Source organism: Propithecus coquereli, unplaced genomic scaffold, assembly GCF_000956105.1.
Source record: "Propithecus coquereli isolate 6110/MARCELLA unplaced genomic scaffold, Pcoq_1.0 Scaffold14, whole genome shotgun sequence".
Classification (NCBI taxonomy): domain Eukaryota; kingdom Metazoa; phylum Chordata; class Mammalia; order Primates; family Indriidae; genus Propithecus; species Propithecus coquereli.
This window is the reverse complement of record NW_012138302.1, coordinates 9,044,598-9,070,317: the sequence shown is the minus strand read 5'-3', so window position 1 is coordinate 9,070,317 and position 25,720 is coordinate 9,044,598. Positions and strand designations below refer to the sequence as shown.

General features: G+C 42.5%; 1 protein-coding gene across 4 annotated transcripts in view; it reads left to right on the top strand.

Moving 5' to 3' along the window:
• FGGY (FGGY carbohydrate kinase domain containing) overlaps positions 1-25,720 on the top strand; it is a 394,984-nt gene that overhangs the window by 243,695 nt on the left and 125,569 nt on the right. For 3 of the 4 annotated variants that reach the window (XM_012639482.1, XM_012639484.1, XM_012639481.1), the window contains exon 9: positions 19,190-19,297. The exons of the other annotated variant lie outside the window; for it this stretch is intronic. In XM_012639482.1, coding sequence (XP_012494936.1) covers positions 19,190-19,297 — 108 coding nt within the window. The remainder of the gene's footprint in view (positions 1-19,189; positions 19,298-25,720) is intronic. 4 annotated transcript variants of the gene reach the window in all.

Below are 25,720 nucleotides of genomic sequence, written 5' to 3'. Positions count from 1 at the left end.
ACATGCACCACACCCGGAGGACGTACTGGAGCAAGACATGACCATATTAGTCAAGTAACACCTTCCCGAGGCACCCTGTCCTCCTGTGTGGAGGAATCCAGAGCAGCACCAGCTAGCCAGCAGAGGAAAAAGTAGAACAAGTAAAGAGAAGAGAAGCTAGTAGGCTCCCTTCTCCAGGTATGCTCTGAGCCTGAAATAAGCTGTAGCTGCAGGAAGGAGAATTTTAATTAGACAAGGCAAGAGGTTTGATTATTACAATGGAGGGTACATATTTAGTGCTTGAAGGTGGCCCGAGGACATTATTATTTAAGAGTGTAGGATTACTTATTAATCCACCTGAAATTTCATTCCGGGAATGAGAAAGAACAGTTCATGGAATGCATTTAACAGGGAATAGAGAATAAAACTGTTGTTTCCTATACACCTAAAATTGTACAAGTCCTTCCATAAAAGGCTCTGGCCATTCTCCCTTCCCTTCCCTGCATCAACAGATCTCTTCTCTATGCAATCATATGAGACTACAACTTGCTGAAGAAGCTCCCTTTGAAAGAATGGGAGGGAGAGAGCAAGGGAGGGAAAAAAATCTCTCTTGACCCCATATCCCACCTTCCTGTTCCCGCATTTATCCTCACTTCTTTAGCTACCTCACTGGGACTCATAGCTTTAAAAGACCGTCTATAGACTGTGACCTGCAGATATATATCTCCAGCCTGACTCCTCCCCCGCCATCCTGACTACTATATCTGAACACCTACTCAACATTTCTTCTTGGGTTTCTAATAGACACCTAAAATTTAACATGTCAAAAGCTTAATTCCTAATTCCTCTCGGCACCGTTGAAATATCCTCCTCCCATTGTCATTCCTAGAACATTAAAGAACAATTCTGTCCTTGCAGTTGCCCAAGTCAGAAGACCTTGAAAACATTCTTGGCCCCTCTCTTTATCTCACATTGTGCTCCAATCCATCAGTAAATACTATCAGTTCTACCAGAAGAGTCCAACCACCCTGGACCATCTGATCCAAGAGGCTGTGTCCCCTCCCCTGGTTCCTTGGGACAGTCTCCTGATTGGTCTCCCCATTTGTACCCTTGCCCCCTACAGTCTCTTCTCAGCACAGCAGCCAGACTGGCCACTTGAAAACATAATTCAGGTTATGTCATTCCTCTGCTCAAAACCTTTCAATGATTTCCTATTTCACTGAGAATTAAAGCCGACATCCTTAAAAATACAAGACCTGGCCCTTTCACCTTTCTGCCCTCCCCTCCTTTCCCTTTCTCCTTGTCCACTCCTGCTGCACTGATTCTTTGCTGTTCATGTGTGATAGCAAGGACTCCTCTGCCGCAGGGCCTTTGTACCCACCCTTCTCTCTCTGCCAGCATCAGCCCCAACTGCATTCTTCACTCCCTCACTCCCTTCAGTCTCTGCTTTCATGTAGCCTTGTCATTAAGTATACCCAGACCACCTGTGTTAAAATAACACCACGTGCCCTCACTCACTGCTTAACCTCTTTATCCTGCTTTATTTTTCTACACAGCATTACCACCGGCTGACGTATTTTATTTGAATATTCATTTATTTTTATGACCCCATTCTCCACCAGACTATACGTTCCATGGTTTTCTCATGGCTATACCTCCAGCCCCTAGAACAATGCCTAGCGTCTAGTAGACTCTTAGAGATAGTTCTTGAATGGCAGCTTCCTAACTTGCTTCAGCCTTTCCACATGCCATTCCTTCAGGCAAGAAAGCTTCTCCTTACCCTCTTTCTTACACCGCAGCCCCAACGGAGCCAGATAAAATCCTGTGCCTCCTTTGAGACTCCAATTCCATACCACCTCCTGTGTGATGCCGCTGGAGTCAAATGTAATTTCTCCTTCCCCAGAACTCGTAGCTTTTGGTTATATTTCACTTTAATCAAGTGTGTGCCCTTAACCACCACATTGTACTGCCTCTTAGACTGCATTCTTTCTTGATGTTTAGGTTTTAGAGATGACTAACCCAGCAACCGCAGGTCCTTCTCATGCTATAGAATTGTAAAGTTGCTGTCTTTGAACTCCATACAATAGTATGAATCCTAAATCTAGAATTTTCAATTCCCCAGTACTGCCACATGTATATTCGCTTCTCCTTCTCTTTCTCCTACTTCTTCATAAAAAAAATCCCAAGTACCTATCATATGTCAGTCATTTTCTTCAAGCATCTTTCATTTCCCAATTAAGGAAAAAGTCTGTTTCTTCCATTGAGAAGACTTTTCTGTGACTGTAGAAAGGGGTCAGTCTTCCTCCCACTTGGCCTGTGTAATGGTAGAAATGCCCCTGACCATGTATATTACAAAGCTAAATGGTGGTGGCTGTCAATAATGAGTTTGGTAAACTTTTCCTCTAATTTATACATAGGAGAAATGACTTTGGGCTCTTGAGCATGTGAAGGCATCTTATATCCTCCCCGAGCTGGTCTGAGAGAGGAGGCCAACCAGTCACCCTAGCTCTGTGCCTCCCTGAGAAGATCCACATTAGCTTTTTGGCCAAGAAGGCAGTAATATTTCATGACAGAACTTACAAAAATGAAAAATTTACGGATGAACTAATGCTTTTTCTCATTTTTCTTTTTTCACTTCCTCCCCATTTTTATTCCTAGAGACCATTTGTATTAGGAGGAATTTCATCAGGATCCCTTCCTGATAACCTCTTTGTTGGACAAAATTGGACTTGGAGATCAGACTACCTCACAACATCTGTGGAGGGAGGTGTACTGAATAGTGTCCTAACCAGCTTGGTGGTTGGACACCAGGTTAAAGAGCACCTCTCTGTGGCTGTGCCCAAGCCCCCTCCCATGCCCTCAGGCAAAAGTAGTCTCATCTTCCTTCTTACTGTAGCACTTTATTTATATGTCTGGTGTTGCATTTATCACCTTTTATTTTCTAAAAATGTGTAAATTGTGTGTCTCTGCCACCAGACTTTGAGCTTCAAAGGACTGTGGCTTATTTATCTCTACAGACCTGAGGCCTGGCATGTAGTAGACATACAATAAGAATTGAAAGAATATATTGAGCTGTAGTCTGTCCTGTCCAATTAATAGAGTCACTGGAAATCTGTTGAGTAACTGCTATAGGCCAGGTACTTTGAAATATTGGGTGTTCTTTCATCCTCATAGTGACCCTAAAACTCATTGTTATCCCTGAGTTATAAATGAGAGAGAATACATAAGTGACTTGCCCAGCTAATAAGTAGCTGGCTTGTCTCTGGACTCAAGTCACTTGAAGCTAAATTCTGCATTCTTTCTCCTTCATTAGAACTTAAGTGATCTTTCGGGCACCTGTTTATTATGTTTGGCTACCAATTCTATAACTACATGAAAAATATTTCTATAATTGTGATCATCCATTTGATGAACTGTCAGAATGGGAGACCCAAAAGGGACTTTAAAGATCTTCCAAATCAATACTCTCATGTCAGATGACAAAATTGAGTCCCAGAAAGGAAAAAGTCTTGGCCAGCATCTCTCCTAACAGTTGGAATCATGTTATTCGTCTCCTTTCCATTGCCCCTCTAGTGATTATTTTTAAATCCTTAACAATTCTGATAATCCCCTGTACAATCTGGCCTGCGTAGATGTCTCCAGCCCAGTGTTGCCCTATGTTCCCCCCACATTCTCTGTCCTTTAGCTGTGGTGTAGAACACTCTCTACTCCCTGCTTCCTCAGCCTCTGCCTACACTCCTTCTCCTAACTAGCACTTAGCCTTCACATCTTAGCTCAGGCCCTAAGACCCTCTTCCTGGAAGCTTTCAGGCTAGATTAGGTGGAGTATCAATGTGTTTCCATGGCGCATAGCTCTATCAAGGCGCGTGTTCCTCCGTGTTTTGTTGTTAGTTACCTGGCTTATGTCTTCCTTGATCATGCGGCTGTGAATTCCTTGAGGGCAGGTGCTATGGACCATTCATTTCTGTATCATGGGGACCTCATTCAGGCCCTCACACAAAGTTGGCTTTCAGTAAATTTTCACACAGAGTTTGGCTTCAAGTTGCTTGAGTTCAAAGGCAGGTCCGCTACTTACTAACTGGATAAATTATGTGCTCTCTCTCATCCGTAACTCATGGATGACAATGAGTTTTAGGGTCACTGCGAGGATTAAATTTACTGAAATTTACTGAAAGCCAACCTGGATTCAGGTCTGAAGTGGGGCAAATGTGGGAGATGTGGTGTGTTAAAGGCTTATCTTTTTTTGGTGCCTCAAAGGCTCTCCTGTGCTTGAGGATCCAAAGGAGCCCACCGTTCCCTAATGCCACTGATATGTACTGGTGTCTCTAATGCTTGGGTGCTGGCCCTGCGCCACACCAAGAACATCTGCAGGAAGGTCTGGCACAGGAAATGCGTGAGAGCCTCCTCACCCCACGCTGATGATCTCCTAGTGTCTGTTCACGGCCAGCAAGGACAAAAAAAAACGCCTTCAGATACTTTTATGTTATGGTGTAACTAACCGCAGGAAGCATCCCTATACCACATCTTTCTTCTTACCAGAATCAAATTTTTAAACTAAATGAATGAGTTTCTCTCTGGTATGTCATCCGACAAGAGACCGGTAGGATAATGGCATTGGGGAAATATAAGGGCAATTCTGACTTCTCTGAAATCATATACATTCCTTATCAAAATTATGTCAACAGAAAGCTGGCTGGTCTTAGAAATAAAAAGAAGAGTCTTATTTTTGACACTCACACTTTCAAGCTAGGTAACCTTGAGTGATTCACTTGACTTTTCAGAGCCTCCATCTCTTCATCTAAAAAATAAAATGAGACTCTTTCCTCCTTTCTGGGTGTATCTCAAGGATTGGTTGAACAAGTGATCATGAAAGCTGTCTGGAAACCCTATTGTGTGGAAACATCTTAGCGACATTGACGTGGGCCAGGAGGAGGGGAAGTTTCACGGGGAACGCCTTGTGCAGTGTGCACAAACCCCTCTGTAGGGTGTGGGTGCCAGGCTGGTGCCCTGATCTCAGTCTGATTCCCAGCTCTGGGTGGCCATCCTCACCAAGACACCCGGAGCCAGGAGAGCCAGTAGAGCACATCTAAGCCAAAAGCATATAGGAGAGTCAGGATTTGGAAGCCTAAATTCAAATGCAGGCTCTCAAGACAAGACATGCCATAAATGAGAGATAAGAGATGAGGGTCCAGGGCAGAAGCAGGTCTGGAGCAGCTGACATCTTCCCCTTGCCCCTTCGAAGTGTCCAAGGCTCACTACTTATATATTGGCTTTTGTGCCTGGGCTGGTCAGATCGTTTACAAGTCCAGGATCAAATTAGCACATTTAGAATATTCAACGCGTGGGCAGAAGGTGGTGGAGAGGGGGTTTGGGGGAAGAGTAGATGGATAAAATGAGATAAGGCAGAGAAGGACTTTCTAGAGAAAGTATTTGAGGCAAAACCTCTTTTCCTCTGTGTGGAATTGCTGACTTAGCAAAATAGAAGAAACCACACATACTGACATGACATGAGGCTGATCTGGAGCTCAGAGGCTCCAGAGGGCCAGGGAAGGCCTGGCTCTTTGTGGTACACTTACGTAGCCTGTGACCACAAGAACCATCGGGCAGTAGAACAGACGATTAGCATTCTGTTGCAGATCAAGGCAAACCGAAATGAACCACCATGCAAGTTCAGTCTGGCGATCGTGAATGCATGCTCGAGAGGCATGCAGTGGGTTTGTGGACTTTTAGCTACAAAGCAACCAAAACATAAATGATGATCATTTTCCAAATGACTTCAAGAAAAAAAATTCCCACATCATGAAGGTGCTTCAGGATCTGACCACTGCCTGCCCTTCCATGCATAGGTTTGACATTTTATTTTCACATCTACTGCTCCTTGGCTGCCTGACCTTGGGCAAGTTATGTAATCCTTCTAAGTCTCAGTTCCTCATCTGTAAAATGGGGATAAAGATATCTGTCTCACAGGCCTGTAATAATTAAATGAGATAGTGCAAATAAAGCCACTAGCAGTCTTTTGATCACACATATGGCAATCCAATATTTGTGCGATTTTTGTTATTATTACCATGTAGTCTACATTCCAGCCAAACCACAATGCTTTCTTCAAGCTGTCATCATGCTGGAACGTATACCTTTAATGAGGTGCTTATCAGAATATCTTGCCATTTTTGGATTAACTGTCAGATATCCCAATACATCAAAAACTAGGACAAGGACAATATCTTTTTCCTCTATGTTTCCCCAGAGCCTGACACATAATAGGTGCTCAGTTAAATGTTTGCTGAAGGAGTGTGTGAAGCGGTTTCTGTTCTGGACAATCTTGATTTTCAAGGGCTCCAGATACTTCCTGGCCCCTACTCTCCTACCCTATATTAGGTACTTGCTCTGTTTCAGAAACCAACCCAGGGGCTTTGCATATAAGATCTCAGTTCATAGCCCTTTAACCCTAGGAGGCAATTCTTATGTAAACTATTGACAGATGAGTATTAATTAACACAAATGCCTCAAGTGTAAACATTGGATGTCTTTTTACCATCAACCCACTAGGGACGCAAATTGAGACTCCAACAATCCTCGTGGTCCAGCATGAAAGATGAGACCCAGATTTCTTCCACCCAAACCTACTGCACCTCCAGCCATTCCCTCCCCTCTACCGACATCTTTGTTGTTTGTATCTTACCAGGATTAACCAGACCAGTCTGTACTCTGACCTTAGAAAAATGTAGATTAAACATTTCCTAGCTTAAAAAAAAATAAGAGTACAGAAAGTTAAATAATCAGCTCTCACTCGTTGATTATTTACTGTGTGCAGGCAACATACAGGGGTTTCTCTAACTTTGCCTCTAATTTCCCCAAGCATCTTGAAAGGTGAATATTCTTGTCTGACTTTTACATGGGAAGAAGCCAAAATTCAAGAGGGTCTCATAACTTGCTGCATGGGACCGTGATTCCTGACCTGGGTGAACCCAAATGCTGTTCCTCATGGCACCAGTCACCCAAGGAAGCGGTCTCACCAGCCCCCAGGCCCTATATGGAGGCACACGGGTGCTTCCTTCCGCCAGGACTGAGTGCTCAGTCACCACCCTATGAGAGCAGGCCAGTGAAGTGGAAAAATAGCTCTTACTCCTGACTCTGACATCTGTCCTGCAGGTGAGAGCCAAATTCTCAAATTGCCAGGCCAATGGCAAACAAGCCCACACCATACAGGGAGGTATCAACACACAGAGGGTTCTGCCGGAATTCACACATCCCGGAGACCACACTGACCCTGGTAGCCAGTTTCATTTTATCTTGTCTCTAATTGCTGCATGGTGAGTGGAGAGAGAGGAAGGGAAGTGCACTGATCTCCAGAAATGGGGTTTAGTTTGCTCAGTGAGAGTACCCTTGGGCAATGCCCTCACCTTGCAGGAGTGCAGGGGCCCCTCTCTGTAAACTCACAGCAAAAGCTAAACCACCTGGGGAGGGGAAGGGCTTCATCCACTGACCCCCTTATGTTCATTTGACTTTCGTGTTCCCCAAGTAGCTGAAAGGCAGCCAGTTATAAAAGGAACAACATGGCCTTTGGAGTCAGACAGACCCAGATCAAATCCCCATTCTGCCGCTTGGTACCTGTATGACAATGAGCAAGGCTTTGACCTTCCGTGAGCCAGTTTCTTTATCTGTAAACTGAAGGAAATGGCAGGATCATCTTGAAGATTATAGAGGAGAATGTGTGTGAAGCAAATAGCACATGGCAGCTACTTGGCAGATGTTAGTTGCCTTCCTTCGCTCCTCGGGCCCCCGCCCCACGTTCATTTGCGATGTCTTTATTAAAAAAATAAGGGCAATTGTTAATTGTCACTGGTTACTTTGTGAGCTAAACACATTACAGATTAATAACACACAATCTCTATTTAAGCCACTCTCACAGGACTATAACCCTGTCCTACATCATGTCATATATTTCACAGATAGTTGATTTTCTTCCTTTTTCTTTTAAGGAAGTCCAGATGGGCCCCAGATACATTCTAATACCCTAGATAGCCTATTCCCAAGGGTTAAAATCAGGCCTGCTTCGCATCCAAAGCATTTTGTTATGATCTATTCATAACAAAAGCTGCCTCCTGGCCATTGCCCACAGCTGAATACTGTTAGTCTGAAACCGTCGTTTCATTTGTTTCTGATTGTTCTACAGTGTTTACATACTTTACATATTAGCATGATCTTTTATAGAGTACAGGCAGAAGTTAAGCCCTCCCAGACCCACTTTCCCTGTGAGCACTATTTCTTCTTTTCTAGTGCCCCTTGCCTCTGTGATAACGTATCATTTCTTTTTTTTAAGAGCTCATTTCAATAGAGAAACAATTTTTAAGTATTTTCTTTTTTTGTTTAACATGAAGTTTAATTAACATTCTCAGAGAGCTGCTGTTGAATGTGGAGAAGAGGGAAAAGATACCACTGGAATGTGTGATTTTTATTTTTTAATTTTCTCTTTCTCTGACATAGGAAAATCCCATTACCTCTCTTGAATCTACCAAGGGTCATATTCCATTCAGGGCACAAAAGGACCTGGGTTGGCTCCAGACCAAATGTTGAAGACGGTGTTGTCTGCCTGCTGTGTCCTTGCCTCTCCTTTTTTCCCATAAAAAAGGTGTCTTAGGAAGGGTATGGGCTCTTGAGTCAGATTTGGGTCTAAGTCTTGATTCTGCCCTATTCGTAAGCCCAGGAAGGAACTTGAGATGATCTCTGAAGCTCAGTTTCCTCTTCTGTCAAAACTGGGTGTGACTCAGGCTTGCCTAGTGTCTTAGAGAAAGACTTAGGAAGAACGTGTGTGACAGTGGCCCGCCTTTCACCGCACAGCTCACTCTGCTAATTGCCGTAGCTTCCTGGCACCCAGGTCTGTAAAGGATTCAGACCTAATCCACATGGCAGGAAGGAGGGGCTGATCAGTGCTGTCTGCTGTGGACATGCTGGCTCATGCACCACTGTGTGCTGTCCCTGGTGTCATCTCAGGGAACCAAGGAATGTTGGGTTTCATACCCTCTCTCTCCATCTCTCTTCTCCTGCCCTCCTCACATCGAGCCATTCTGGTTTTTAATGCTCTTATCAATCCCCTTTGTCACAGAGAAGATGGAGGGATCAACTCCTTCACCCTCATCACCCTGGCTGATATTTGATAAACACTTCTCAGTTCATAATACTTTCACAGTCAAGCAGGGGAGCTACCCAAGTGTCTGTGGGGAGTTTTTAGTTCTCTCTGCCTGTCCAGTTTAGCCTTCTCGTCTTCTATTAGGCCAAAAATGGAGAATGAGTTTTAAAGATCAAGACTCTTCGGGTCTAGACTTGCACAAATATGCCCGGAATTCCTCTGAGTTCAGTCTGAGAAGAAAGAGTGGGTTCTTTTGGTGAAAACTTGCAAAAGGCAATAACTGATTCATATCCACAGAAATTCTGACTTTTATTAAAAGATGCCTGATATAAATCTGCCAAGGCTCTCTTTGCCTTTACACAATGTGCTGTTAGCAGGGTGAAGCCTCAGTTGTACTTACTCTGAGTGACAGGTCTTACAAATAGAAATTAGCTCATCAGAGTGATCGTGTTGATTCTTCCCTCTCTCTCTCTTCTCTAGAGCCGGTGCAACCTCTGCACCCTACTTTAGAATTCTAGTCAAGAGGGTTTCAGGTCTTACTTTCTAAAAAATTAAGCCCCCAGATGAACTCCAATCCATAAATAAGAAATACACTTTGGCTTGGTGTGGAGGTGGTGATATTAATACAGGCTACGTTTCCCTGGGTCACTGAATGTACCAGGCACCGTACCAAGGCCAGTAATAGACTGTGCCGCATTTAATCTTTACACATCTGTAAGAGAGGTCTTATTTGTCTCATTTTTCAGATCAGGACCCCAAATACCAAGGTCACACAGCAAGTTAAGACAGGACGTTGAGCATTAAACTAGAAAATCTACATCTGTGAGGCCAGACATTGGTGTCAAAGAAAAAGGCTGTTACAGGGGAAACAGTAACTGATCAGGAGCAGGGCAGGAGGAGAAAACGTCCACAGTTCAGCAGTCAAAATTCAGAAGATGTGGCAGAGACACTGTCCTAGGGGGCCACGTGCTGTGGTAAGGGGAAAGGCTGTGTCATCCCCTTCTGTACCTACTGACTTGCTGGGGCTGGAAACTGTCCTCAGACATCCTTTTAACTGAACCCCAAATCTGTAGGAGGGAGCTGTTTTTTCTACCAGCCCATTTAGAATCAAAAAAGAGCATTGGTGGGGCCATATTAGAGAACTACTTAATTAGTACTATGCATGCTCCTCCCCAGGCAGGGGTGGGGAACCTGCAGCCTTGGGGCCACATGTGGCCTTCTGGATCTTTGACCGAATCCAAATTTTACAAAGCAAATCCTTTTAATAAAGGGATTTGTTCTGTGAAGTTTGGATTTGGTTGAGGGGCCATACTCGGAGATCTGGAGGGCCACATGTGGCCCCAAGGCTGCAAGTTCCCCACCCCTGCTTGACAGAAATAGAAGGCATGGCTCTGACTCTGAGGATCCAACTCGCAATGTGGCATCAGAGCAACAGGGCTAAGATGCCCTGCGATGAGTGCTGTGCAGACAGAGCACCTACCCCTCCTCCCCATTAGCTCCCTCCCCTGCCCCACCGCCCTCCTCCCTGGTACCCTCCACAAAAGAGACCAGTATTGTTCACACACCAGGATTGTTGGGGTTGTAAAACAGATGCATGATATGATTTTTTATCTTTGGAGCCACAAAGCTCTCAGAACTTTCAAAGCTGAGAGCCAACTGAGCGCCAACTGAGCTCAGGGCCAGTCAGATGTTTGTATATAGGAGGCCAAGTGTGGCTTCTTATCTCCAGGAGAGAGAAAATTGGGGGAAACTTTTGGAAGGCCTCAAAGTTTTCTTGGCTATTCAGTCTCTCTTGCGAAGCAACTTTGAGTACGCTGAGTATAGGTGAATGAGAAACATATGGATTAAATTTCTATTGTGATCACATATGGATTTCAGAATGATAAAGAATGAGGAATTCAGGGTTTAAGGAGTCCAAAATAATTTGCAAATAATTCAGGACATTGTAGGCAACGTTTGGCTGCCTCCCCTCATGCAAATTTGGGGGCTATTTAGTTGAGTAACAGACCTGCTCAGTCTGCTGTGCCCCACCCCCCAAAACTGCTAAGCCCCAGGAGATATCTGTGAAGGGTTTTGTGGGGGGTTTCTAGGAAGGGCAGACTCTACTGGAGGACTTTTAACCTTCCAGAAACCTTCAAATAGAGGAGAGGAAAATTTGGCAAGCCTGAGCTTTATTAACCATGTGTCTCTTACAGGTTATTGGACGTGTTTTATATCCTATTATTACTCTAAACGTCAATGTCATTGTCATGTTAATGATAGTAGCCATGTCCTGCATTTGTGCAGTGATTTAGTTTGCATAGTATATTACATGCATATGACCTATTAATATGCATTACATATGTATTTATAGAAATGTACACTTATGCACATAGCTTGTGTTACGATAGCCTGTGATACAGGAAGTACAGAGTTAAGGGAAGATCCAGGCAGGAATACCTACCTCTGCTTTGGGGTAGAAGTCAGGGTTTATAGAAGGCTTCTCAGAGGAGATAATATTGAGCTGCATCTTAAAAGAACCTGCCAAAGTTAGCCATTGGAAGGTGAGAGGAGTGCCTTCTAGTCAGAGAGAAGAATTTATGAAGGAGAATTTTTGAAGACTCAGAGATGAGAAAGAAATGGCACACTTGGGGATTGTCGAGTTATTCAGTAAGTCTGGAGCCTAGCCTGTGGTGGGTTTGATGTAGTAAAAAATGGTGGGAGCTGAGGTTTGGGGAATGATAACATAGGATTAGGCCAGACAAACAGGTAAAAGCTGGATCAGAAAAGGTCTCATGTCATGGGAAGCTTCTATAGGATTTAAAGAAGGGAAATGATATAATTAGGTTTGTATCTTAGAAAGATCACTGTGGTGGAGGTATGGAAGATTCTCTGAGTGGGGCTTGAGAGGGTGCAGGGTGCAGGACAATATTTGAGTCAGGGAAACCAGTTTAATTCAGTTGAATCACTGTTGCAGTGATCCAAGCAAGAGACGAGGAAGGAGTAGAATAATGTAGTGGCAATGAGGAGAAACAGGAAAGCTTGTGTTTGAAAAATAGTTCACACAGTGAATTATTGTGAGGCAGATAAAAGAGATGAACAAGTCAGAAAGTTAAGAATGGTTTCCTGAGACAGGGACCCCAGAACGAGAGTTTTCCTGGCAGGAAGGATGGCAAGTTCTAATTTGGACATGTTGACTAGCTGTCCAGGTTCCGTATGGAACTCAGGAGCAAGGGCTGAGTTTGGGATAAAAATTTGGCACTCAAGAGCATAAAAACTGCCAGTGCAGACATAGGACTGGATGAGCTGACCCTAAGAGATGTAGGGAGTGAGATGAATGTGGAAGAGAATGCAGGAGGGGGAAGAAAAAGAGCCTTTCAAAGAGACAGAGCTAATAATGAGTAGAGGCTGGACCTGAGCCCAGGTCTTTGGACTCCAAACCTTTCCACTGTCCCAAAAGGGGTAGACTTAAGCTATCTGGTGTTTCACATGTCTTGAGAATATACTATGTCCTAGAGTCTATATACACATTGTACCACATAGGACTTGCACACAGCTCTGTGGTCAATGAGACTAGCCCCATTTACAGATGAGGAAACAAGTCTCAGAGAGACCCAAAGCCACGTGGTCAGTAAATGACCTAACCAGAATTCCTCAAGTTTGTCTGACTCCAAAGTCTATGCTCCTGTTACTAAACCATTTTCACTGCCTTTAAGATAAGATGTGGTCCCTCACCCTCACCGTTTCGTAGGAGAGGCAGGGTAACAGCTCTTTGCTGTTCAGCTTGAGAAGTGCAGAAATGGAGGTGAATGCTGAGAGCCCCCATTCATAAACAGAATTTCCTATGTTCTTTTTTGTACTGTGTGGTGATCTGAGAGTTGGCTGGAATGTGTATAAATGGTTTTTCTCCAGTAAGACGATAGCACAGTCCATTTGGAGGGAGAGATGAGCCACCGCGGAAATACCGGGACCCACACATGCCTGCGGCTGCCCTCTAAACTTCCCAACCTGGCCGGAGGCACTCAAAACAAAACCTCCTGTTCCCTCCCAGGACTGCTGGCGCCTGGAGCCTGCCTCCTGCCCCTGCCAGAGGCTTAGGCCAGCCTCGGGGTGACGGGGTGGGGGAGGCAGAACAAAGGGAGCTGGAGCAGCTCCCTGCTCTGAGCCCAGTCATCTCTCCCCAAAGAGGTATGAGCAGGCATCTGGGCTTTGTCACTGCAGGGAAACTCAGCTGACAGGCCCATAGCCCTGGGTGAAACTCTGCCAATGGCATCTGCTCACAGAGCCAGCTTGGGCACAGATATGAAGAAAAGCAGGAGCACGTGGAAAGAGGCTCTGTCGTCTCTGATCTTTGTGATCTGGGCAGTTTGCTTCCCCTCTTTGTGCCTGTGTCTTCTGCTGGTGTACAGGCTGAGGATGTTTCATTCCACGCACTGTTCGGGTAACTCTAAGTCTGAATGCAAATGAACACTCACCTGTCCCTTGATACCTAAGTCAGCCCCCAGCCCGTCCTGAATTCCAACTCCCCCTGGATCGTACATGTCAGGACTCCATCCTTTCTGTGGCTCTGACGCCCACCTTTCTATACCTTTTCATGTTTAAAACAGTAGTTTGAACTTAGCATGTATCCAATAAATGTTTGCTGAATATTTACGTAACTAATATGTTATAGATAGTAGCCATTAAATACAACCCATGAAGTTGACAGTCAAAAAAATCTGTGATAATCTTGGCCACAGGTTAGTGGGATAATAGAGCAAATGAGGACTTTGAGAAGCCCCAAGAGACAGTCCAAGAAGATCCCACAAGCCCCAAGTCATGTGAGAGCAGAGTCAGTGTTGAAATATCTCGCTGGAGAGTTGTGATTGACCAGCTAGGGTGGAATGACTCAACTTGATGGAATCTTAGAAAATCTCAAAGACAAAAGACATATTAAACATCTCTGGTCCAATCCAGTGATTTTATAGATGAAAAAATGAGGTGTAGAGAAGGAAATCAGTTGGTAGTTCCTAACTTGGATCCTGAAATTCCTCCTCTTCTCTTTACTCCCTGTGTGACCTCCCATAGCCTAGATTTCCTCATCTGTGAAGTAAATATGACAAGAGGGCCTCTCTTGTTGAGTTGTCATGAGTGTTAAATGTGATAATGTGTGTAACGAACCTGGAAGAGTCTGTGGCACATGATAAATGCACAATTGCTATTGTAAATAACTGTTAGCAATTACTATCCTATTATTATGTCTACATTGTTAATTATTAGTATTATTACTATTATCTGACATAGAGGGTCATTTTACTGAGACATTTTTCTCAGCCATAGTTTTTTAAAAATTGAGTTTTTCACAAACAAAAGGATCCATTGATATAAAACTATATCAACCCTTCAAACCATATGATCTTTTATTTAAAGTAAAATGCAGAACTTTAAACTGAGCCCTCATGAAATCAGAGTGAGTGTACAGCTTCATGACTCTGAGCCTTGCAGCCTTTAAGTGCAAATTGTTAACTATATGATTAAATAAATCTTAACTGTTTTCTTGTAGAATTTTGCTTAGTGTTCTAGTTCTTCAAAGTAATTTTGAATCCTGATTTAGACATGTCCCATAATAAGCAATCCTTCCATGTGTTAAAATCTGAAAAAATAAGCTTAGCATCTATATCATCTTCTACTTCATTATTAACCATGTTGACTAAAATTAGACCAAGGGGGACTCTAGAGACCTCCTTGCATGGTCGCAATTACTTTGGGCTGTGACTGTTCAATCGGTCACCATCACACATGCCTCATTTCAAGGAGAGCTAATGTTTATTTGGTATTTAACATATAATACACTGTATTTTGTGACAATTAATTTAATCTTCACAAAAGTCCTGCAACATTCATATCATTCCTCCTATTTTGGAATCGAGGAGGCTGAGGCTCAGAACAGCTACCCTGTGTAAGGTCACCTGGCCAGAGTGCAGCAGAGTCAGGAACAGAATCAAGACGGATCTTTGTCTCAGCCCAAGTTCTCTCCTCCACTATTCACAGATATATCAGGGAAAACTTAACAGAAGGCTTTTGGAAATAACGAGTCCTTAACCTACTTGTCATCAAGGCCAGGAGGTTTTATTCAATTTAAGTAAGTCTATGTCGGCTCTAATGGCCTTTCAAAGACAGATGAAGAACTCAGAGAAGCAATGATAGCCTAAAAACGAGACTATAATTTGACACAGACAACTATAGAACCTGTGGAGCCTGGTGCCTGATTGCTTTGTGTTTTTGTAATGTTGAACATGTTGTTTAACTCTCTCTGCCTCCGTTTACACATCTGTACAATGGGAATAATGACAGAATCTTCCCTGTAAGAATTAAGTGATTTAATACCTGTAATGTGCTTAGAATAAGGCCATTATGCACCCAATCTTAGCTGTTCTTCTTGCTGCCAACTACACCATTATTACTGGTAAGTCAGTGTCCTGTATGGACACCTGTCATCAGTGTGGTACAGAACTCCCTGCTTTTGGGTCACAGAGCAACCTCCAAGCCAAGATAGGCATCAGCATGGAAGGAGCTTTCACAAAAAATATTTTCAAATATTTAGGTTTATTGAAAAGGATTAAAGAATACATACATACACAAATGTGCATTGTCTTTCTCTGTCTTTCAATCTAGTACCTGTTTCTTCCAAGAGCAGAGGCTTTGGAGTGATTGGAAGTGTTCTTTGCTCCCTGATTTACACAGGATGTCTGAGGAGAAGCATGTGCCTTTCCAGCTGAGTGAGCACAAACAAGAGTTAACTGAAAACTTTCTCCCTGGGCAGAACTAAGCAAAGCCATCACCTGACATTTCTGAGCAGCAGGGCCATAGTCTTCTAGTGAAGTCCTGCTGCAGCTGACACAGTCACGTCCTCAAATTGTGGGACTGGGGTTGAAAGCAAGAGGAGTGATGCGCATTCTTCTGAAGCAATTTATGTATACAAGTGAAAAAAAGCATTATCGTGGAGTTCGAGGTTAACATCTGCCTTGGTTTAAATCACACTTTGGTCAAGCATTTACTAGCCATAGACCACTTATGTAATCTCCCCAAGACTTATCTATGAAATGGGGCTAAGAGTTCTGGAAGGGAAGGTGTACAAGGCACAAAAAGAAATGGTTTGGCTTTGGTGGGTACCCATCTACCTGTCCAAACCCTGGGTCCTAAGTGGTTATGAATATGGACTATCTTATTCACCCCAGAGAAGCTCTGGGATGTAATTTAGGGCAAAAGTTTCTAGGATTGGCACTTGATAAAATTTTCACTGGGCAAAGAAAGGCAGAGTGACAAAAATAAGTACCAGTTAGTGTGTGTTCCTTGCGGCTGGAACTTCTCCATAGTGTGCTCTCTCTCCCACTCTCTGTCTTTCTCATACACACACACACACACACACACTCTCACCTACCTGCATAATTTCTATGCAATTTTACATCTTAATTTACATCTCACTTCCTCAGGGATGCCTTCCCTGACCCCTAGACTAAATAGGGTACCTCACTTGTGTGTTCTCATAATACTGATTGGCTTTCCTTCCTTCATTTCTCAGTTTGTAATTATACATTTGTTTAATGATTTGTCTTAGAGTAACCAATTGCCCCAATTTGCCTGGGACTGAGGAATTTTCCAGAACACAAGACTGTCAGTGCTAAAACTGGGAGAGTCCTGGCCAAACCTGCGTAATTGGTCACCCTTGTTTGTGTCCCTCTCAAGACAGGATGCTCTCTGAGGGCAGGAACTGTGCTTTTTTGTTTAACATTTATCTCCATGTCTGGCACAGACCTGGATCATGATAGCAACTCAGGAAACATCTGTTGAGCCAGTAAGAAAATGAATGAGTATGTCAAGGTAAACCAAACTGTCTTTTCTTGTAGAAATCTTTTTTCCCTGAGATTATTCTTCCTACTTTAGGTGTTAAACATCCCTTTTTAATAAATCTCCCTTATTTGAAAAAATTTAAAGTTGACAATGTTATATCCTTTTTTTTTTTTTTTTTGCCTTCCCTCACCCCCATCCCATTTGGGGGTTGGAAATCTTACAGATTTGAGGAATCACTAGTTTAGTGAAAAGGGAACCAGAATAGTTAAGGTTAAGACAATTAAAGGTCTGTCCCCATGCCGAAATGCTAGAATAGAAAGTTCATGAGGGCAGAAATGATGGATATTCAGTTCATGTCACCATCCCCAGGACCTAGAACAGTACCAAGCATAATAGTAAGGGCTAAGAAAAGATTTGTCAAATAAATGAATATATTCTCTGCTCAGCCTCGAGACCTGGTGGAGTAGACCCTATGTCCCTTTTCTTTCTTAACCCTCTAGCTAAACCTTTCCACAACCATAAATTTGACTTCAGCATCTATTTCTGCTGGATGGGTGAGAAGCACGTACCATTGCAGAAGAGTGAACACGTGGTCTATCCCTACCTGTTCTGGGTCATCTCTTTATACACTTTGCTTACACTTAAAGGGACTGCCACAGAATGCTACGTAAAAAGCCACTGCAGTGTCTCCATTACTGAAAACACCTCTGTCACCCATGTTGCTTTGTTCAAGTTCTTCCCTCTAACTAGAATGCCTGTTCCACTTCATCTAGCTAAATCTTACTAGTCTTTTAAACTAAGCTTCTGTCCCTTTCTTTAAGAAGCCACCTCTGTACCATTCCACTTGTCAAAAGTAAAATCATAACAAGTTAGGGAAAATTTAGAAGTTTATTATCATACAGAAAGTATAGATTGCAATCAGTGAGACTTCAAACCAAGTGGTAAGAAGCTCACCTTATAGCAGTTACAGCACAGTTTATAAAGCATAAAGGAGAAAGTACTTTTTGACCTATTTTGTGATTGGCTGTTATATATTAGCATTTTTTAAGGACAAACAGAGCTATTTGAACTGATTTGTCTACAGCTGATTGGCTAAATTTCACTGAATCATGCTGACAAGGACATAAAACTTGTTATGTTTTGTACTCTGTTTATGGTTAGAGCTAGCGATTCAGGGAAATCAGGATGACTTAAGTTTTGGCTACTTGGTTATGGGCAGTTGGCCTAGTGGTATATATCTAAACGGCGGCCTCAATTTTTACATGTCTTTAGCACACTTCTCCTTCCCATGCCCATCCACATTCTCTATTTTGTCTTACCGTCTCATGGACCGCACTGTATTCTGTTGGTCTACTTATTTGTATAGCTCCCCACTAGATGGGAGCTTCTGGAAAGTAAGAACTCCGATTCATCTCTGTGTCCCCAGCACCCACTAGAGGGGGAGGGCATGCTATTAGGTAGATAGTAAATGTTTGGAAACTAGCTAGGAAAGAAATATATCTTTTATTTTTACCACAAAAATGCTAGGTAACAGATAAACATAAAACCTTAGTAACATAAAACTGTAGACATTTATTTTTGCTCACAAGCCTATTGGTTGGCTAGGTGATTCTGATGATCTTGGCTAGTCAGCTGTTGGTCACCTAAGAGGATTTCCTGGTCTTTCCTGGGCTCTCTCATATATCTGGGACATCACCTGCAACAATCGAGCTGACCCAGCTCTGTTACATATGTCCTTTCGTGAATAGCCTTGCCTGAGCATGTTCTAGTGGCCAAGGTGAAGGAACAGGAGAAGGAATAGAAGCACACAGTCCTCTTGAGGCCTAGGCTTGGAAAACTGGCCAGTGTCACTTCTGCCTCATTCTCTTGCAAAACAAGTGACAAGACTGGCCTAGATTCAAGGATTATGGAGATAGACCCACCTCTAAACGTGGGAGCTGCAAAATCTCATTGCAAAGGATGTGGATACAGAAAGGGTAGAGAATGGGAACCATTTTTTGCAATCTCTGCCCTAGAGAGGAAGCCAGCAAGGAAATGTCTTATCAGTTTCTTTCCAAAATGATCACTTTTGCTACCTTGACATTAAATCTGTCATAAAGGTTTCCCAAAAAGGAACTGTGGCCTTTCTTGGGAGAGAGTGATTTCTCCACTATAAAAGATATTCTATAAGAAGCTGAATTTCACAGTCATGGAAACGTCAGGTAGGAGAAGATAAGGCCCCCTCTAACCCTGAGGGTCACTGTTTTCACATACTTTGCCTCTTTCCTTCCAGATCAGCAAAGACCCAATTTTTGTGCCAGGTGTCTGGGGACCTTATTTCTCAGCCATGGTGCCTGGGTTCTGGCTGAATGAAGGTGGTCAGAGCGTTACTGGAAAATTGGTAAGTTGACACTTTGTCAGTAAAGTCATGAATTTTTTTATGCCATTGAATAGCCCATTCTGTCATATTACCCACATACCCAGTATCTGGAAGATTTGCAGACTCCTGGGTCAGAGTTAACTCTCTCAGTACACAGCACAGTTCATGTGTAGCATGTGTTTGTTACACAAATAAATGTCCCTTCAGGCAATGCTGATTGTCCTTTCATCTCACCTGATCTTTCCCACACCAATCCATTTTTCTCATGGCAGTGAGAGTGATACTCTACTTTATGAAAATGACAATGTTACTCCCCAGCCCAGACCCTTCAGTGGTTCCCCGATAGCCCTTGGTACATTGTTCAGATAATTTTCTAAGCACACTGTACCTTTCGTGATCGGTCCCCTCCAGTCCCACACATCACCTGATATGCTAGGTTGCCCTATTCACAGCTTCTCCATGGCTCCTATCATTCCACTCCTCTGTGTGTGCTTCTTTCCCTGCATGGGGAGTTCTTTACCACCTGGACAATTTTACTTGTCCCTTTACAACTTCAGCTCTTACCACACTCTCTTATTCTTATTGATTGCTAACTTATCTTTTCCAGAGCACTATGAGCTCCTTAAAGACAAGAGCCATATCATACTTCTCTTTATATCCAGCTCAGTGCCTAGTTCATACAAGGTACTTAATGACATTATTGGTTTATTAACAATTATTAACAGCATTAATAACTTAATGAAATTTTTGAATTATTGGGATTGTGTAATAGGGTAGACAGAATATCCATAAAAGTGAGATGAGTACAGTAACAGAGGTACAAGGTACAGAGTTGGCACAAAGCTACATTAGGAAACTCTTTGCAGAGGGGAAGACATTTGTGCTGAGCCTTAAAAGACAAATAGGGACAAAGCAGGCAAAGAAGGGTAGAAGGGTAGGGATAGTCTTCTAGGCAGGAGAACTTGCGTGGGAAGCAAGACACAGAAGTGAAAAATAATAAGGTTTATTTGAGGGAAATTGCAAAAGGTCCAGAATTTCAGCTGTGGCATAAATTATTCTTAGAATAATGGGATACAATACAAGTTAGAGAGTAGGACAGGAACCAGATCTTAAGAAGTCCCCACAGAACATGCTAAGGAATTGAACTTCGTCTAGTAAACTAAGGGGAATCAGTGAAAGTTCAGAAGAGTACGTAGACATGTTCAAGTCTCAGTTGTAAAGAGCTCTCTCTGGCTAGCAGCCATGAGAAGGAAGGCCTGAGGACACAGGGCCAGAGTCAGGGAGACCAGTTTTAGTCCACAGACAAAAAGCCACAAGGGCTTAATTGAGGATAGTGGCAATGTTGACTAAGAACTGAGGTCAAGAGATTGGGCTATGGGGGAACCACTGAAGGGTTTGGGCTGGGGAATAACATTGTCATTTTCTCACAAAGTAGAGTATTGCTTCTGAGAGATTGGCTGTGGAAGGCAAGGGAAACTGAGACCTAGGCTCAATTATCCAACCTCACATTTACTATTATATTGAAAATATGTTTGTGGCTAAATCCTTATCAACTCTTCTAAATGTTCAGCCAAATTAAGAGTGATGTGACCCACAGATAGATACGCATGTAAATAACTGCAAGTTTCCATTTCTTAGTGTATTCTCTTTTATACATAACTGCCTCAGATTCTCTCTCAGGTAGAAAGAAGCGTAGGTAAGTGATGGATTCAAAGAGCATATTCTGTGCCCTTACTCCTATGCCAGGCTACAGAAATAAATTAAGTCAATTAGACCTCATCACTCCATGGTTTTAAAGAGCTCATACTCTGACAAGGAAGCCTAGTGAGTATGAAATAAATAATATCTAACTGGGCTTTATAACCAGTGCTGTAAAATTTGAAAAGGAAAACATCATCATGTGTCTACAGTACAGTGGGACTGGAGCCCCCTTTGCATCCTTCTATTTAAACTACTTTGGTGTATTTATACAACATTCAAGTTAAATATTCTTTCCCTTTTTTTTGGCACCTTGAATGAAAATCCATTAATGAAACACAGCCCTTTTCAACATCACAGCATAGCATAATCACCCTTAGCAGACCCCGAACTCATACATGACATAATCCAGAAGCTGTTTAAAATAAAGATCCAGTAAACCAGTTCTTTGTGTAGGATGCATTGTCCGTGAACCTACCCATCAATAGGCTTTCAGAGAATTAGTGTGTGAATCAGACATCTGTATCAGTTAGAAATGCTTTCCCCAGGATTTGGTTCAAAGTTTGCTCTAGTGCCATGTTTGTAAGCCATCTTAACCCAAATGTTATGACATACCTTCGCGGATAAGAATTGGTTACACCTATTTCATGAGCCTGAATTTAAATTAAAAATATGGGCTCTATTTCGCCATTGCTGAAAAACCTTCATGACATTCCAGTGTGGTTTTTGACAGGTGTCATGCGGATTGCTAGCCTTTATCTGTTAGTTTTGTGCCATCCACCAGTCAAGCTGCATTTGGAGTTTGACTCTGGGCAGTTCTACGTATACGTTGGACATAGGCATGGGACATGAGTGACCTCTGGGTTACAGAGAATGAAATCTTTAGGAAATCCAAAAGCTAGGATAATGGAGCAAAATCTGAATCAAGATCAAAGCACATATCCAATAAACCATCAGTCCAAAGAGGCCAAGCAAAGAGAAAGAAACCAGCTATAAAATAAAAAGGATAACTATAATGATGACAATAATAATAATTACAGCTTATTGAATATTTTTTCTGTGAGAGGAATTTATATACATAATCTTATTAAACCTTGAATGATATTCATAATAATCACAATGCCTAATGTTATTTTGAAGGCTTATTTCCCAATCTCAATTCCAAGAACTTTTTACATATTATCTCATTTAATCCTCTCAAAATTCTTATGAGAATAGGCACAGTTGTTATTTGTATTTTAGTGAAACTCAAGGCAGCAAGTACAGCCTGGGGAGATTCCTCACCCACTATCAATGGCCTTTTTATATGGTTCCTCTGCCACGCACCTTTCCTTACCATTTACTAATTCTGGTTTATTCTCTTGTAAATTCTGATCTCTGGTTTTTAAAACACATTGTCATCATATAGGACATGAGAAGAGAAAGTTGCATCCTTTTTGTTCTTTGTTTCACATGCACATCTTCTCTACTAAGCCACATCTGAAAGCGTCTGCTCTGGCAGTGTCTTGTCCATCCCATAATGCAGTCATAAATACACCACCTAAAGCAGAAGAGAAAGGAAAGGATAAAGGAAATGAAAAGGGAAGTAAAGGAGGGGAAAGAAAAGAGAAGAGGAGAGGAGAGGAGAGGAGAGAAGAGAAAAAAGAAAAGAAATGAAAAGAAAAGAGAAAAGAGAAGAAAAGAAAAAGAAATAAAGCAAATATATAAACCGTAGATTTGCAAAAAAGGTATTTTGTCTCATTTTTACAATTAAATACAGATCTTCCATTACAAAGCAAACCCTTCACTTCACGTATGCAAACAGATTGGTACTTTAAAGCAGTCTTCATCTGGTTATCTTCAGGATGAAGAAATAAATAGGAGAGGACCCTTTCTGGCTCTGGAGCCCTTGCAGTTTCATTTGACTGAGAATAGGACTCATTTGTCACTCATCTCAAGCTTGTGCCATGATATTTACTTCTTAGAAAGGCATATGCTACCTTCCCATGGATTATTGATTTTTTTGTTTCATCACTAAGCACCCATCAAAGATTGGCTCATGCTTGCCAATACTCTCTTCAGAATAGTTGTGCAAAAAGACATTGCTTTTTGTCCAGACTTTTCCCATAGAACACTGACCCCGTGCAGTCGCTGCATCCAGATGCTGAAGCTTGTTTCCAACTGGACCTTGGCCATGCCTCCCTCCAAGTGCTCTTCTCTGTCTTACGGGAAGTTATTTTTATCGTGGGAGGCATTGGTAAGGGAGGCTAAGACAAGTTCCTAAGCTGCCCCTATGTTTAGCTTTAGATTTCTGGGACACTTGGGCTTAGATGAGGGGTTGCCTTGGAATTGTTTGAACCCGGAGTTTGAACTTACAAACTTGAGTCACAGGATCACAAGGTGGCAAGTTGCTATGTGCTCTTGGGATTTTAGGATTTGTGCATTGTGAGTGCCTGTCTGCCTCCTCCCTCATCGCCAAATCTGCTCCACCTGGGGCTAGCCTCAGGAAGTCACCTCTGGAAGTCATTCTGCCATGAGTGGGTATATGAAGAATAGCTTGCAGTGTGCACAATGCAGTACAGGTTACGGAGATAGTGATTTCATGCCTTCATCCAATCATTCATTCCATCATGTTACAGAGATTTCCTGAACGATTACAGTGGGCCAGGCAACAATGTGGTCACTCTAGTAGTTCATCATCAAATAAGAAAGTTGAAGACAGCACTGATAATTATAATTTACGATAGCACATAAAATAAATAGTGCGATCCCTACAGCTTATTAGAAAGGCAGGAGCTAACACTTACTGAGTACCTATGACATGCCAAGTACTTTTAGGCCCCTTAAGAGTCAGTATTTCATCTGATCTTCACAGCACGTGTATGCAGTCAGTGTTACTGTGTTAGTTTGTTGAAGAAATAGGCTGAGATTGATGAGGTAACTTAATCAAGGTCTTACAGTTGTAAGTGGGAGAGCCATAATGCAGGCCCAAGTTGGCCACCAGAGGTCCCAGATCTTTCCAGAACTGAATCTGACTCTTGTAGAGCTGAATGTTGAGTTTTTCTTACAGTTCTCTTGTAGACTCCCTTGAGAAGCAACTGTTGTCAGTTATTGAGACACTTTTTTTAAGCATCTTGAAGCAAATACAGTTGGCAGGCTTTGTAAGGCCATGAGAGAAGAATGTTTGTGTATCAGCACTTACAGGATCTGTGCGTTTCACATTAGCTAATTAGAATGACTGCATGGATACAAAGACCAAGTCTGCACAAACAAATGCCTCCCTGCTCCCTCCTCCTGTGCCGGCTTTCACTGTGGTTTTTGAATACCCACCTGGATCCCTGCACAGCTTCCTAATTAGATTCTTGCCTCTCATCTTTCCCCTCTAATCCCTCTCCTTCACTGCAGCTATAGCAGTCTTTCTAAAACACAAATATGCATCAGAAGAGACCCTTGAGAGTTCTTCAGTTGTCTTTAGAATAAAGTCTAAACTCTTAGAGTGATGTTTACTGTATTTATTGAATGCTTACTACGTTCAAGGTACCATTCTGAGTAAGAAAATAGTAGTGAATAAAACAGCCTCTTCTGTCCCCTCGCCAAGAATATGTCCTCTTCTTGTGCTAGGAGGAGATAGATAATACACAATAAATAAATAAATTCCATTTTATGATATGTTATTAAAAATAATAGAGGAGATGGTTTGTGAGTTCAGACGGGCAGCTTGCAACTTTTGAAAGGATGGTCAGGTTAGGCTTCACTTATGTGACATTTGAGCAAAGAACCAGGAAAAGAAGGAATTTGGCCATTTGAAAACCTAGGGGAAAGATATACCAGGCTGAGAGAACAACCAGTGCAAAGATCATGAGAGGGTTGCCTGCCTGGGGTATTGTAGGAATAGCAAGGGAACCACAGTGGATGGGGCAGAGTGAACCAAAATGAAAGTTGTAGGGAATAAATTCAGAGAGGTGACAGGGGCTGTTATTGGCCGCTGTAAGAATTTTAGTTTTTACTCTGAGTGAAGTGGGAAGCCTTTGGAGAATAATGAGCAGAAGACTGATACAATATGACTTAGGTTTTTAAAGGATCATTCTGACTGCTACCTGCCTGTCGAGAAGCAGCCATGGGTGGGAGTGGGGGGTGGAAACAGAGACCAGAAAGAAGCTATTGCAGTAAGCCAGCTGAGAGATGAGGACTGTGGCAGTGGGGCTGGTAAAAAGTACTTAGATTTTGAGTATATTCTGAAGGTAGAGCCACAGGAATTCCTGGTGGATTGGTAGTGAAGTGTGCAGAAAAGAGAGAAGCCAAGGTTTGGGGAGTATAGCATTGTGATCAATGGTGAAGATGGATTAGATGTCACAGGGGAAAGGGGAGGAAGGAATCAAGAACCACTCCCAGTTTTCTGACTGCAGTAACTGACATATTCCCCAAGGTGACCCCCATTACTTGTCTTCATCTTGGTAAATAACATCATCATTTATAATTTTATTAAAGCCAAAAAATTACAATTAATTCTTGACTCTTTCTTTCCCCTCCCTCCCCACATCCAATCCATCAATAAGTCCTATGGGTTCCACCTCCAAAGTATATCACCAATACATCCTTTTTTTTTTCAACCTCCACTCCCAGCCCTGTCGGCCAGACCACCAGTGGTGCTGTTCCTATGCTAGTCCATGTAAAGCATATAGTTGGATCTGGCTGTTCTAGTCAGTCTTATAATCTCTGATTTTTACTTGGAGTGTTTAGACTCTTCATATTTAACGTAAAGATGAA